At 45.0% G+C, this 15,924-nt stretch overlaps 1 protein-coding gene across 1 annotated transcript; it reads right to left on the bottom strand.

The window, feature by feature from the left end:
* Positions 1–364: 364 nt before the first annotated feature.
* On the bottom strand, positions 365–10,108 carry LOC115091466 (olfactory receptor 52N4-like). The gene is made up of 2 exons (XM_029601688.1): positions 10,014–10,108; positions 365–1,548 (listed from the first exon to the last, which is right to left on the bottom strand). Exon 2 carries the CDS (start codon positions 1,500–1,502, stop codon positions 552–554), a length of 951 nt encoding a protein of 316 aa, XP_029457548.1. The 5' UTR covers positions 1,503–1,548; positions 10,014–10,108; the 3' UTR covers positions 365–551.
* Positions 10,109–15,924: the final 5,816 nt, after the last annotated feature.

The raw sequence follows: 15,924 nt of genomic DNA on the forward strand, positions 1-15,924 counted from the left end.
ATAACACTTATCCAGCCAAATTACAAAGATATTCAGCGGCATTGCTATGCCGCTGAATATCCATATACAAATGGGACTTAGCTAGACGGACTCAAGTATTATGTGGCTAAGTTCCAATATCACTACCTAACTGGATAACTTATCTGGCTAAATATTGCTGCCCCGATCTACTCACTGCCCACCCACAAGTTATCTGGCCACTCAGATAACCAGATAAGTGACTAATCTGGCTGGCCACTAGATAGCGGGATAAATCCTACATATCCAGCTATATGCCAGTTGAATATCGGCCCCTAGGTTTTGGCAAGTAAGATACTGCATGGTCAATATTACTGGAAGAAATATTCTTGAATATCATTATATAGGGCAACGTTGACTCTATTTTTACCCTGGGTATTAAAGGTATGTCTCCTATGGTAATGAAATGAAATGATCTCATTAATTGTCTATTCCTGAATGCTATGAATGCATCAGTGATTCATTTGCAGGATAATACATTTGATGCCTCCATGATGATTTCTAATGTTAAAATAATTTTAAAAAGGTAATTTTCAGACATAATCCTTTTTCTGTGAAAATATATTCAGCACCTTGACACGAATCTGTTTTGTTTTTATGCCATAAACAATGGGGTTTAATGTGGGTGGGAGGAGGAGGTACAGGTTGGAGAAGAGGATGTGAACTTGTGGTGCCACAATGTGGCCATACCTATATGAGAAGCCTGAGTAGATCCCTGGAGAATAAAACAATAAGATGACACAGATGTGGGCGGAGCATGTGCTGAAGGCCTTATGACGTGCTGCCTTTGATGGGAGGCCTAGGACAGCTCTAAGGATCATAACATAGGACACAGTGATAAAAAAGATATCTAACACTATGACTGACAAGGCAGCAGTCAAACCGTATGCACTGTTGATTGATGTGTCTGTGCAGGACAGCTTCACCACAGCCATGTGATCACAGTAAGAATGGGAAATAACATTGGTCCTGCAATATGATAACCTCTTCGCCAGGACAGGGCATGGGATGACCACAAGTGTTCCTCTGATGGCAATGACCAGGCCCATCTTGACTATGACTGGGTTGGTTAAGACAGAGACATATCTCAGCGGGTCACAAATTGCAATGTAGCGATCAAAGGCCATGGCCAACAGTACTCCGGACTCCATGGCGGAGAAGGTGTGAACAAAGAACATTTGCATGAGGCAGGCCTCAAATGTGATTTCTCGGGAATTGAACCAGAAAATGCTTAGCATTTTCAGTGTGATGGAGCTGGACAAGAACAGATCAATGAAGGCTAAGATGCAGAGGAAATAGTACATGGGGGAATGGAGGCTTTGTTCTGATTTGATGATAGCCAGGATTGTCCAGTTCCCTACCAGGGTTACAATGTACATTGAGCAGAAAGGCACAGAGATCCAAGAGTGGAAGGCCTCCAGGTTGGGGATACCAATCAGGATGAAAGTGGAGGGTTTGACGTTGGTAGTGTTGAAAGGTAACATATTGTGCTGGCAATGTCTTGTTCAGAAGCAGCAAAATATCCACTCCCTGTAAAAGAAAACAGCATTATGAACTATCTGATCAAACCATAAAGAACTCTACATAGAATCATCTTGTAGCCCCTAAGAGACAGATTGGAGGATGTAACAGAGGGGACTTTTAATCACTGAGAAAATGAACTAGTGTAGGAGAAACTAAAAACAAAATGATTACTTGTTTATTTTTTAACAAATCAGTCTCTTAAAAATGGAGAATCCTTGCAAAATGTGTCACATACTCAAAGAAAGAGGAGCCAGAACGCCACATAGCCAGACCAAAGCAATGGCAACATCAGCCTCGTCAACCAGTACCAAGACCTCTCCAATCAATCCCCAGGCTTTCCTTCCTGGCCAGAAAGAGGAAAGCAACACTGACTTAACTGCATCTTCCTTTTTCTGCTAGCCAACTTCAGTCATGCAGTTTAAACCCCACGGTGACCCATTTCTTCTACTCCTTCAGTAATAACCCTTATCTTGTCCCTTCCTATTGTTGCAAACCCTGTATCCCATAGACAGCTAGAAATAATCATCTTGTTCCCTCCAATCACTTCCCATATCCAACCTTACCCTGTCCCCTTCTATTACTCCTCACCCTTTCCCCCTTTCAGTTATCCTTCTAAATGGCTTTTGAATATTGGCCTCAATATGAATAAGGTAAGAGAGTGAGCAGGACGTACCAACTCAGGACATCTATTCCAAGCATATAGTGCAGCAAGTTGGAAAGCACGAAGCCGGGAATGGGTGGTAGAGGAGAAGGGCACAGATACAGAGATGCCTGATGAGCAGAATTCACGAGGAGAGGAGAGGAGAGGTAGTGAGGATATGCAGAGTGAAAGTCTTATAGGTTGGTAAGAGGAGCCTGAACTGTATGCAGAAAGAGGTAGGGAGCCAATGTAGCAATTTGAGAAGAGGGATTATTTTTAACTTAACTTTATCTTTTTTCTTCCAGCTACCTAAGCTTCCAAGTTCACGGTCCTCGTTTAATATAACTTTGTTTCTTCCTTTACCTAGTTATTTTTACCCCTGTTCGATGTAAACCGTCCTGATATGGTATTTAACCATGAAGGTCGGTATAGAAAAATGTTAAATAAATAAATAAATAAATATAGTGACTCTGAGAAAAAATAAGTTGTGCAGCAGAATTTCTCTACAGATGTGCTCTCTCTCTCTCTCCCAAACGGTGATGAATTAGCATGTGCCTATGCAATAAATTTATTGCAGCTTGTGGAAATTAGCCTAACCACACCCCCTTTTTTTTTTTATCATGGGCACTATTTCTGCTATATTTATAAATCTAGGCCTAAGTTCATACCCAAGGCACTGGAGGGTGAAGTGACCTGCCCAAGATGAGAAGGAGTGGTGGTGGGATTGAACCCCGGCTTTCCTGGTTAGTAACCCACTGCTCTCTAACCATTAGTCTATTCCACTCTTTATTTGGAAAGGAAGGTATGGATTTTGGACATGTTATAGCAAAGGAAATGACACATTTTTGGGTTGTTTTAGATATATGCAGAGAAAGAGCAGAAGGAGTCAAAAATGACCCTAAGGTAATGGGCAAAATGGAGGATGACAGAAGTAGAGAAAAGGGGAAGAGTGAAAGTGGGTTTGGGGGAAAAGACAAGTTCTGTCTTGGCTATGTTGAATTACGGTGACTGTGGGATACCCACCCAGCAATGTCAGAGAAGCCATCACCGATTGGAGACTGAATTCCTGAGGAACTTTCTGGTATAGAGAGGTAGATATGGGTGTAATCAAAATATAGACAGTATTAAAAGTCATGAGAGGAGTTCAGAATAACAAGGCAATTAGTATATAGAGAAGAGGGCCCAGAACTGAGCGCTGGGACACAAAACAATAGTGGCATGGGGTAGCGAAGGATCCACTGAGAACACACTAAAAGTGTGATGGAGAAGTAAGAAGAGAATCAAGATTGGCTAGAGATCCGAAATCCAAGTGAAGACACAGTATTAAGGAATTTGAGGTGATCAACAATGTCAAAGCAGCAGATAGTTTAAGGAGGGAGGGTAAGGCCTGAGTAAAGGCCTTTGGTTTTGGCCATCAGTAGTTCAATGGAGTCTTTGGTATAGGCTGTTTCTGTGGAATGTAGAGGGCAAAAACCAGACTGGAATGGATACTACCCCGAACAGAACACATGGGGGTAACCTGCACGGAGCGGCAGCTACTACCCCGAACAGAACACATGGGGGTAACCTGCACGGAGCGGCAGTTACTACCCCTAACAGAACACATGGGGGTAACCTGCACGGAGCGGCAGCTACTACCCCGAACAGAACACATGGAGGTAACCTGCACGGAGCGGCAGTTACTACCCCTAACAGAACACATGGAGGTAACCTGCACGGAGCGGCAGTTACTACCCCTAACAGAACACATGGGGGTAACCTGCACGGAGCGGCAGTTACTACCCCTAACAGAACACATGGGGGTAACCTGCACGGAGCGGCAGTTACTACCCCTAACAGAACACATGGGGGTAACCTGCACGGAGCGGCAGTTACTACCCCTAACAGAACACATGGAGGTAACCTGCACGGAGCGGCAGTTACTACCCCGAACAGAACACATGGAGGTAAGCTGCACGGAGCGGCAGTTACTACCCCGAACAGAACACGTGCGGGTAACCTGCACGGAGCGGCAGTTACTACCCCGAACAGAACACGTGGGGGTAACCTGCACGGAGCGGCAGTTACTACCCCGAACAGAACACGTGGAGGTAACCTGCACGGAGCGGCAGTTACTACCCCGAACAGAACACGTGGAGGTAACCTGCACGGAGCGGCAGTTACTACCCCGAACAGAACACGTGGGGGTAACCTGCACGGAGCGGCAGTTACTACCCCGAACAGAACACGTGGGGGTAACCTGCACGGAGCGGCAGTTACTACCCCGAACAGAACACGTGGAGGTAACCTGCACGGAGCGGCAGTTACTACCCCGAACAGAACACATGGGGGTAACCTGCACGGAGCGGCAGCTACTACCCCGAACAGAACACGTGGAGGTAACCTGCACGGAGCGGCAGCTACTACCCTGAACAGAACACATGGAGGTAACCTGCACGGAGCGGCAGTTACTACCCTGAACAGAACACATGGAGGTAACCTGCACGGAGCGGCAGTTACTACCCCTAACAGAACACATGGAGGTAACCTGCACGGAGCGGCAGTTACTACCCCTAACAGAACACATGGGGGTAACCTGCATGGAGCGGCAGTTACTACCCCTAACAGAACACATGGAGGTAACCTGCACGGAGCGGCAGTTACTACCCCTAACAGAACACATGGGGGTAACCTGCACGGAGCGGCAGTTAATACCCCTAACAGAACACATGGAGGTAACCTGCACGGAGTGGCAGTTACTACCTCTAACAGAACACATGGAGGTAACCTGCACGGAGCGGCAGTTACTACCCCTAACAGAACACATGGGGGTAACCTGCACGGAGCGGCAGTTAATACCCCTAACAGAACACATGGGGGTAACCTGCACGGAGCGGCAGTTAATACCCCTAACAGAACACATGGAGGTAACCTGCACGGAGCGGCAGTTACTACCCCTAACAGAACACATGGGGGTAACCTGCAAGGAGCGGCAGTTACTACCCCTAACAGAACACATGGGGGTAACCTGCACAGAGCGGCAGTTACTACCCCTAACAGAACACATGGGGGCAACCTGCATGGAGCGGCAGTTACTACCCCTAACACAGAGTGGCAGTTATTACCCCTAACAGAACACATGGGGTTAACCTGCATGGAGCGGCAGTTGCTACCCCTAACAGAACACATTTATTTATTTATTTATTTAACTTCTTTTACTATACCGACACTCAAGACCAGGTCTTATCGTACCGGTTTACATTAGAACAAGGGGAAAAATCAATTAACGTATAAGTGGAAAAGAGAAGTTACATTAAAACAGGGAGAGTAAAAACATGGATGTCGGAAGATAGGACAGAATTAAGTAATTGAACAATAAGTTAACAAAATTACAAACTATAAATTAACATAAAACAATAAATTAATAATACAAAAAACATGGATTATAATCAGCGGAAATATACATGGAAATATATATATATGGAATATATACAGCTGGAATATACATGGAGGTAACCATCATGGATTGGCAGATACTACCCTTAGCAGAACACATAGGGGTAACCTGCATGGAGCAGCAGTTACTACCCTTAAAAGAACACATGGGGGTAACCTGTACGGAGTGGCAGTTACTACCCTTAATAGAACACATGGGGGTAACCTGCATAGAGTGGCAGTTACTACCCTTAATAGAAACATGGGGGTATCCTGCACAGAGCAGCAGTTACTACCCTTAACAGAAACATGGGGGTAAACTGTACGGAGTGGCAGTTACTACCCTTAATAGAACACATGGGGGTAACCTGCACAGAGTGGCAGTTACTACCCTTAATAGAACACATGGGGGTAACCTGCATAGAGCAGCAGGTACTACCCTAACAGAAACATGGAGGTAACCTGCATGGAGTAGCAGTTAATACCCTTAACAGAAACATGGGGGTAACCTGCAGAGAGTGGAAGTTACTGCCATAAGCAAATTACTGGGCAGACTGGATGGACCATTTGGTCTTTATCTGCTGTCATGGCCATGTTACTATGTTAGATGATTATTGTATTGATAAATGGTATATTAAATTGAATAAACTAAATAAATGTGAAGACAGAGAATGTGAACTTGGAATATTTGATTAGTTTGGATGTGAAAGAGATGAGGGAGATGGGATTGTAAGAAATCAAATTAGCCAATGTTAAGCATCTACAGTTGTTACGAATCCGGAAGTGGACCCCTGTTCCGAGGTAAGGTTAACTCCGCCAAAAGGGAGTCAACCCTCTCTGGTCCCTATCGTTGGAGGGCAAGGCTTGAAGGTTTGCCCATCGAGTAAAAGACTTCGCCCTGGAAGCTCACGGTTCCCCCAGGAGGAGCTCATAGGAACCCGGCCGCTGGGACTTAGGAGACTCCCTCAAGACTGAAGATTGGTCTGGATGCAGGTGCCTCCTGCAGGTCTTTTGATTCCAGATGGATGACGCCTCCAGCAGATCGAGTCAGTCCAGGAGTAGAAGCCAAAGAGTGGTTGATAGCCGTTCCAAGGGTCGAAGCCAGGAGAAGGGTCCGCAGCCAGTCCAAGGTCAGCCAAGCAAAGAACGATAGCCGGTCCAAGGATCGGAAGCCAAGAATCAGTCCAACAAGGAAGGAGAACAGAAGCGGAACGAAGACTAGGAACGGAGATCCGGAACACCAAAACGGAATCCGGAACCAGAAGCCTCAATACCAAGGCAAAGTCTGAGGAGCAGACCTTGCCTTAAATACCTAGAATGAGGGAGGAGTCTCAGGAGGGAGCCACGACCATTTCCTGTCGTGGTCCCTTTAAATCTTCTCTTTAGCCACATGCGCGGCTCTAAGACAGCCAGGAAGGGGGAGGAGTCAGCTCAGCCCCGCTGGGCTCCGCGGCCGGCCTAGGCAGTGGCCAAGGCCGCGGGAAGAACGCCGGAGGAGGCCCCCTGCTCCTGCAGGAGCCTCCGGGCCCACCCGATGTCGCGGGTGAGTACCTGGTCCCGGCCGCGGACCACCGCGGCTGGCGGCCATGACAACAGTAATACAATGAAAACACAGTTTCCTAATCCTTTTTGTGTTTTATGGATGGTTCTGCTCTCCAGGCAAATGTATCAGGAGCCCTCCCACTGTCAGAATTTGCAGATATTTGGTATGCCACAGGAGCATAGACAGTAGAATGGGGGGGGGGGGGGGGGGGGGTTACTGGAGCTATGACCTAACCAACCTTTTGCCCCACACAGCACCAGCAACAAGGGAGCTTAGGCAGCAGGGGCAGAGTTTGGTTCCACTACCTTTGCTAAAGAACATTGGCACTTCTGTAAGAGACTCTCCTACCAAATTTCAGCCTAATCCATCCATAGAGAGGGCCTCCAGCACACGCACATACTCAGACAGGTAGACAGATATAGAAATAGCAATGGACACATTCCACTGAAGAAATGTTCCTAAAAAAGAACATATGTATGAAATTAAGAACATAAGAACACGAGAAATTGCCATGCTGGGTCAGACCAAGGATCCATCAAGCCCAGTATCCTGTTTCCAACAAAGGCCAAAAACCAGGCCATAAGAAACTGGCAATTACCCAAACATTAAATAAATCTCAAGCTACTATTGCTTATTGATTACTAGCAGTTTGTGGACTTCTCCTCTAGGAACTGATCCAAATCTTTTTTAAACCCAGTTACACTAACTGCTGAAACCACATCCTCTGGCAATGAATTCCAGAGCTTTCAGTCTCTCAGTGATGATGTGTACCTCTGGCCCTCATTTGACCATTCATATGAGTACTGTAGAAAATAAGGAGGCGATAAAAGCCGAGGAAGGAAATCTAGGAGCGGTTAGGATGTGATGGGTGGAAGTACTCCATCACGGACCTCTGAGAAAGAAAGGGAAAAGATATTGGTAGAGACAAAATAGCAGCAGGTTCCTCCTGATTTTATTTTTATTATTTATTTGCTTTTATATACCGACATTCAATCGAGATATCACATCGGTTTACATAAAACTGAACAAATAAGGCAATAATTGCTTATTTTACATTGAAACATTGTAACATTGAAACATTGCAACTAGTGAAGTGGAAGAAGATACACATTGTAACTAGTATAATAGAGGAAGATATACATTATCATATAATGTTATAAGATTACAACTTGGGTGTATAAATTTTGGATTATGATTTACCTAATTTACATGCCATTTTACATGTCATTTTGAAGACACAATTTATGTCTTCAAATTAAATTAGATGTCTTGAAGACATCTAATTTATATGTCATTTTGAAGACATGACCACAAATGTATGAAGACAATAGGTACTAGGGGTGTGAATCGTGTGATCGATCGTCTTAACGATCGATTTTGGCTGGGGGGGAGGGAAATCTGATCGTCGTGTTTTTTTTTTTTTTTAAATCGTTAAAAATCGTAAATCGGGGAGGGCGGGAAAACCGGCACACCAAAAAAACCCTAAAACCCACCCCGAACCTTTAAAACAAATCCCCCACCCTCCCGAACCCCACCAAAATGTTTTAAATTACCTGGGGTCCAGTGGGGGGCTCCCGGCGCGATCTCCCTCTCTCTCTGGCCATGGCTGCGTTGAGAAATGGTGCCGGTGGCCCTTTGCCCTTATCATGTGACAGGGCAAAGGTAGCGCTGGCGCCATTTTGAAGATTGGCAATACGGCCTGCGTGCAGGAGGTCGCTCCCGGACCCCGCTGGACTTTTGGCAAGTCTTGTGGGGGTCAGGAGGCCCCCCCCAAGCTGGCCAAAAGTCCCTGGGGGTCCAGCGGGGGTCCGGGGGCGATCTCCTGCACTCATGACGTCGGGTGCCAGGAACCAAAATGGCGCCGGCGCTACCTTTGCCCTGTTACATGATAAGGGCAAAGGGCCACCGGCGCCATTTCTCAATGCAGCCGTGGCCAGAGAGAGAGAGGGAGATTGCGCCGGGAGCCCCCCACTGGACCCCAGGTAATTTAAAACATTTTGGGGGGGGTTCGGGAGGGTGGGGGATTTATCATCAGGGGCATTTGTATTGTATTGTGCACTCAAACGATTTTGGACAATTTTAAAATTATTTGACGATAATTTTAATCGTTCAAAAACGATTCACATCCCTAATAGGTACTGGGAATCAATATTACTCTAGCACAGGGGTGGGCAATTAATTTTCCCATGGGGCCGCATGAGAAATTGGGATGGTTTTAGAGGACCGGACTAATATAATTAACTCAGTTCTACCCAATACTGTATATAGTATATATACTATCCCTTCATAAACAATCAGTAAGTTAAATACAAAGATTCAATGTAAATATGGAGGACCTAATTACATCATTCCCCCCCAGCACATCTCTGGCCCCCTCCACACTCATTCCCCCCTCCAAGTACATCTCTGGCTCCCCCACACTCTCATTCCCCCCTCCCAGCACATCTCTGGCTCCCCCACACTCTCATTCCCCCCTCCCAGCACATCTCTGGCTCCCCCACACTCTCACTCCCCCCTCCCAGCACATCTCTGGCTCCCCCACACTCTCATTCCCCCCTCCCAGCACATCTCTGGCTCCCCCACACTCTCATTCCCCCCTCCCAGCACATCTCTGGCCCCCTCCACACTCATTCCCCCCTCCAAGTACATCTCTGGCTCCCTCCACACTCATTCCCCCCTCCAAGTACATCTCTGGCTCCCTCCACACTCATTCCCCCCTCCAAGTACATCTCTGGCTCCCTCACACTCTCATTCCCCCCTCCCAGCACATCTCTGGCTCCCCCACACTCTCATTCCCCACCCCCTCCAAGCACATCTCTAGCCCCCACATACTCATTCCCCCTCCCAACATACTAATTCCTTCCCTCCTGATACCTGGCTGTAGCTGCACACTCTGGATTCCTTTGCTGTTGCGCTCCAATACCGTGCTCCTGGCCTTCGCGTTCCGCCCACGTGCGATGCTGTGCAGTGCTGGCTGGGTCTGCCCACAAAATATGCTCCTGACGTGTGCATCAACAAGGCTTGCAGCTCCTGCTCTGATTGGCTTACTGCTGCAATTATAGGGCTAGGGTGCACCTGCTATGGACAGGATTCATCGCAGCAGCAGCAGCCAATCACTGTAACAGAGCACATGTCCCGCCCAACAAGCCCAAAAAAACGCGACTGGCAGAAAAAATAGCCCAATTAAAAGCAACCCGCTGTAAAAAAAAAGGTCATTCTCCGCTCCCTCGATTGGCCGGTGCTGGGCAAGACTCGAGCGAAGGCATTTTTTTTACAGCTGAGCTCTGTGCTGCTAAATCAGGCGAGCTTCCTGGAACTTAAAGCAAAGGATTCCTAAAGAGGAAAAAGCAGAGGCTGCCCAGCTGAACCCTCCACCATAGCCATGACCTGCACAGCTTTCACCGGGTATTAGATAAAGGACCACAAAAGGCGGAACTGTGACGGTACAAGCTTCCTGCTTTTCTTTTATGTAGGAAAGAAACTCGAGCGAAGGCACGCTGCCCGATTGGCCGGTGCTGGGCAAGGCTTGCCTCTGCAAGGGAAGGCAGTGTGCCTCATTCTCCGTCTGCTCTCAGCAGTGGGCGGGCCGGTCACAAACAGTAGGTGGGCCGGATTCGGCCCGCGGGCCGCCCCTTGCCCAGGTCTGCTCTAGCATGAGATAAGACATGGGTGAAATGATAATTGACCTCCTTATCCTTGCCCAAGATATAAACCATCTGGCACAAAAATATCTCTCGGAAATGTCAGCTCTAACAATGCTATAAGCGAAAAGCTCAGAGAGTTTATTTTATTGTATTTATCTATTCAAACCTGATTACACACTTCACATCAACACAGACATTGAAGCATGGAACAATAAAATAATAAATCGGTAGCCGATCCAGTTGGCTGTATAGCAGTGAAGAAACAGAGATCGGTGTATGTGAAATGCCCTTTATTTGAAATTTGCCCGACTCTGGCTGAGTTTCGCTCTTTAATCGAGAGCTGCCTCGAAAGAACGATCACAGAGTGCAAGTGTGAAGTACCATAAAATAACTCTCAATGGAAAGGAAAGGAATTTATTTTTATATCAGTATGTGTTCTATACTAACACCAAATCATCCTCTCTGGTTGCATGGCATAACTGTTCATTGAGAGTTATTTTATGATACTTCCCACTTGCACTCTGTGATCGTTCTTTCCTCTCTTGCCCTCCTATATACCATTTTGTCTGTTGTACACCATTATGTTTGTTACACATAACTTGGCTCACTTTTTGAAGATTGTATATGTTTTTATGTTTTTTGTTGATTTTTTTTAACTTTATGAGTCCTTGTATGTGGTTTTAATTGTAATATATTTGTTTCTAGTTGCCCCTGAGGCAGCTCTCGATTAAAGAGCGAAACTTGGCCAGAGTCGGGCAAATTTCAAATAAAGGGCATTTCACATACACCGATCTCCGTTTCTTCACTACAATAAAATAATATAAAACCCTTCTCCTTAGGTCAATAAGAGTTGTTGCTTTCTGAGCTTAGAGAGAGTGAGAGAGAGAGAGAGAGAGAGGAGGCTGCTGGCTCTAGGGTCTGAATGTAAATTAATCTTACAGATGTCCTATTCACTGAGTGAAAAGTATATGTGGCATCCTACAGAAAAAAAAAATGTTTTTTCATGGCAATTTCGATATTTCATTATTCCTGGGTATGTTTTGTAGTCACTCTGTGCTAATTTGTAAAAGGAAAATAAAAAACCCTGCAATTTTATTTAAATGGAAACAAAAAACCATACGAAAAGATCACAGATAAGGACTGTAAGGCCCATTTACTACATCCAATTCACTCTTTTTTACAATGCCATGGATCTCAGTTGATCTCTGTCTTTCCATTTATTTATTTATTTATTTATTTATTTATTTATTCATTATTCTGGTTTATAAATTGACTTACGCAAGCAACTCAAGGCAATGTACAATTTAAATAGCTGATTGAACATAAATAGAGAAGGAATAACTAAAGCCCCCGACCTAACATCATTTCCCCCTCAATTTACATGACCCTTCCTAGGTATTGTTATTCCTTCCTAGGATTGTTATTTATTATTAAATAATAATTTCCCCCTCAATTTACATGACCCTTAATTTACATGACCCTTCCTAGGATTGTTATTGTTCAATGTTCTATGTAAAAAACCCCGGTCTAACCTCCCAGACCAGGGCAACCTTTTTGTTACTTGTAAACCGGATTGATTTGTATTGCATACAGGAATTCCGGTATATAAAAATTAAAAATAAATAAATAAATAGGTAAGAAGCCTCTGTGTCTATTGCAGACCTTCTTGAATTCTGTCACTGGTGTTGCCTCCAGCACCTTCAAGGAAAGGCTGGTCCATGCATTTACTACACTTTCCATGAAGATACACAGTATACTAATATTATGCCTGGGATTGTCCCCTTCGAGCCTCGTATCATGACTTCTGATTCTAGGACGTGCACTATTTGAGCCTTTGAATGCGGTATTTGAATGGATGATTCATGACCCCCCCCCCCTCTCTCCTTTCCTCATAGATTACAAATGAGGTCTTCTTTAAGTCTTATTTCATAGGGCCTTTGCTGTAGACTCTTTATCAGTTTGGTAACCCTTCTTTGGAGTGCCTTTTCTTTATCTACATCCTTATGGAGGTTTGGCTTTCAGAAATGGATACAAACTGCAGATGAGTTACACAGAGGCACTATCACCTCCTTTTTTCATGGTAAAGCCTCTCCCTAGGCACTCTTGCATTATTCTGGATCTTCTCACTAATTTGATCTACTGTCTTGCAACCGTGCGATCATCAGATGCGATCATGCAGAGATCTAGCTCCAGTTTCATGAGCATCAGTATCTTTCCCCACCTCCCACTGTCTACTGCTGAGTTTGATTTTATTCTCCAAACGCATGACCCCACACTTTCTGGCACTGAATCCTAGCTGCAAACTTATGACCACTCCTAAAACTTCCATAGCATGTTTCTTACATTGCGTTCTCCTTCAGGCATGTCCACTCTGTCTTAAGATCATCTGCAAAGAGACTATCGTTTCCTACTAATCCCTCTGCAATTTCCCTTGAAAATATTGAACAGAAATAGCCCCAGGACTGATCCCTGAGGACTGATAACCCTTGTTCCCTTGGCATGGACTTTATTTATCACTTAACCTCTTTTGTCTATCATTCAAGTGGTCTCTAACCTAGTCAAGCACCTTGTGACCCACCCCTAGGCTGTCCAGCTGAATTCGGAGATTCCTCTGCCGGGTGGTGTTCATTGCTTTGGATAGTGTATACCCACTGTGTACACCACATCCAGTGTTTGCCGCAATAAAATTATTTTCTCATCCAACCTAGGCAATTTGTTTGACATAATCGACCTCTCGTAAAACTATACTGCCTTGGATCCTTTCATTTGATGGGTTTGAGATACTCTACCGTCCTTTCCTGTAGTAGTGACTCCATAAATGTATCCAGATCTGAGGTCAAACAAACCAGCCTGCTGTTCCTAGCCTTCTCCCTATTTTACTTTTATAAAGAGGGAGAACCTCTGCCCATCCTCCGCCCTCTGGAAATATTTATGACTTCAAAGACCAATGGAACAGGCGTGCCTGAGGAGATGGCCAAGCTTCAAGCTTCCTTATTACCCTAGGACGTATCCCGTTTGTCCTTTTACGGTTTTTGCTAGCCTCACGCGAACCCTCTCTTCTGTATGTAATATGATAATTACTTTAAACCATATATATATCACTGCCTACTATCAGAAAATTGTCTTTGATGTGTTTTACGTAGCTCCCTCCCCTCCACAAGTTCATCATTTTCTCCTTTTACTGCACTGAATGTTGTCTTCCTCTTCTCAATCTTTGGCTAATCTTCTACCCTCCTTATAAAATTGCAACCACTGTCACAGGCCCGATTTATCTTAAATTCACTGAAGAGTAAGTACTTTATCTTCAGCAATCATTTCACGCCCCTCACTTCTAAAGAGATGCATCTGGACCCTCTCCCATCAGCGATCATAATATTCAGGGGGGATATTCACTTATCCGGGACCTGCCTTACCAAGCAAATTACAAAACATGATAAAATAACACAAATAGATACATAGTAACATAAACCTTTGTGATACACAATGCACCTAATATAATGTCAAATCCATTAGCCAGGACCTTCCCAATGCCCTTCAACCTATTCCCCCCCCTCCCCCAGCAACCAGATGCCTCTTACTTCTTCTGTGGGATCTGCGAAACCCAAATAAGGCAGGGGTGATCCCCAGTCTCTCCTGTGCTGACGGCTCTCGATTTGGTAATGGAAGTGACTGGCCCCTGACGCTTCCTCCATTTTCTTGTACAGCCATTCAGTGACCTCAGGGCTTGCAGGGGTCATTTTCCCATTGGCACCTGGGATCGGTCCGTCCCAATTTGGATGGGGGGAGGGCATGGGGAAGCCCTGGGGTGGGTTCATTTTAAAATTTCGGTTTTTGTATCGGCAGGAGGAGGGGGATCCTGGCCCCTTAGTTCCCCTTCGTTTTCCTCTTTCTTTTTTCATTTTTTCCAGGTTCTTTTGATCTTTATTTCAGATAAACAAAGCAACCAGAAATAAACATCCAAAGAGGCAACGCTCCCATCGCAAACAAAACACAGGTTGTTTTTTTTTTCTTTGCTGCAGACTGCACCGGTTTGGCAGCCCCTCCCTGGACGTATCCTTCCGGAGGCCTGCCTTCCAGAAGTGAACACAATACTCCGGACTGATCTCACAATTATGATTTCTACCAGGGGGTTACCAGCTGGTCACGGCTTCCCCTGTGCTCCCTAGCGAGCTTCCAGATCCTCGCACCCACTCTCTTGCGCTCTTCGGCATATCGCTCCCAGATCCGTCTCCGGTTTGGTGCACACTACGACCTCACCCCCTTGATATGCCGCGTCTTGGGTTTCTGAGCCCTTCCCTTGCATCACATTTTGGCTGCCACGCCGCTGAGCGGCTCTGAAGATTGCCGCAGGGCTTGCTCCGTTGTGTGGAATCAGCGCAGTTACAGAGCTTAGCCTCAGTCACAAACCTTCCTCCTTTGAGGTCTAGTCAAAGACGACTCAATGAGTGTCCTGTCAGCATGGGAGATTTATCAAACCCACTGTAGGGCAAGAGTATTTTTAGTCGTCACCCTAATTGCACAGAAAAGCTTAACAAAGGACATTAGAATGGAAAGAAACTGCCTGTGTTTTAGGGAAAACATCAGAACTTGGCTATTTCCAACTTCTTGATGGCCGAGCAGCCCAGGAAAATGACTCAACATTATTAGTTAATAACCTTGATGGGGAAGGTGAGTTGGGGATGATAGATGATGGAATATATATATATATATATATATATATATATATATGTTATAGATGTGCTGTTGTTGGTTCTTAATGTTGTGCTATTTTCTTGATTTTTTTTACTGGTTTTATTATATGATTTTTTTAATGTGTTTTAATTAACGTGTTTACACTTTTTTTTATTTAATTTGTGCACTGCTTAGCTTTATTGCTGGTTCCACAGCAGTTTGGATGGGTTTAGTCACTCAGAGAAATGGCCTATAAATATTTAAATTAAATTAAATGCTATCTTTACATTTAGCCCTGTTGCCATATCAGTTATTCCTTTTAAATCATTTTATTGAATAAACAAATGACTCAGATATGACGAAGGGATAAATAATATAAAATGAGGTGAATATTCAGAAACATTTAGACAGATAGCTCAGAAATTATCTGGCACTTAGCTGGCTGTATTCTAGCCGGTTACATTACTATC

This window comes from Rhinatrema bivittatum, chromosome 5 (genome assembly GCF_901001135.1).
Source record: "Rhinatrema bivittatum chromosome 5, aRhiBiv1.1, whole genome shotgun sequence".
Lineage (NCBI taxonomy): Eukaryota > Metazoa > Chordata > Amphibia > Gymnophiona > Rhinatrematidae > Rhinatrema > Rhinatrema bivittatum.

Coding starts and splice junctions, on each gene's coding strand:
- LOC115091466 (XM_029601688.1), bottom strand. CDS start 1,502: ATGTTACCTTTCAACACTACCAACGTCAAACCCTCCACTTTCATCCTG.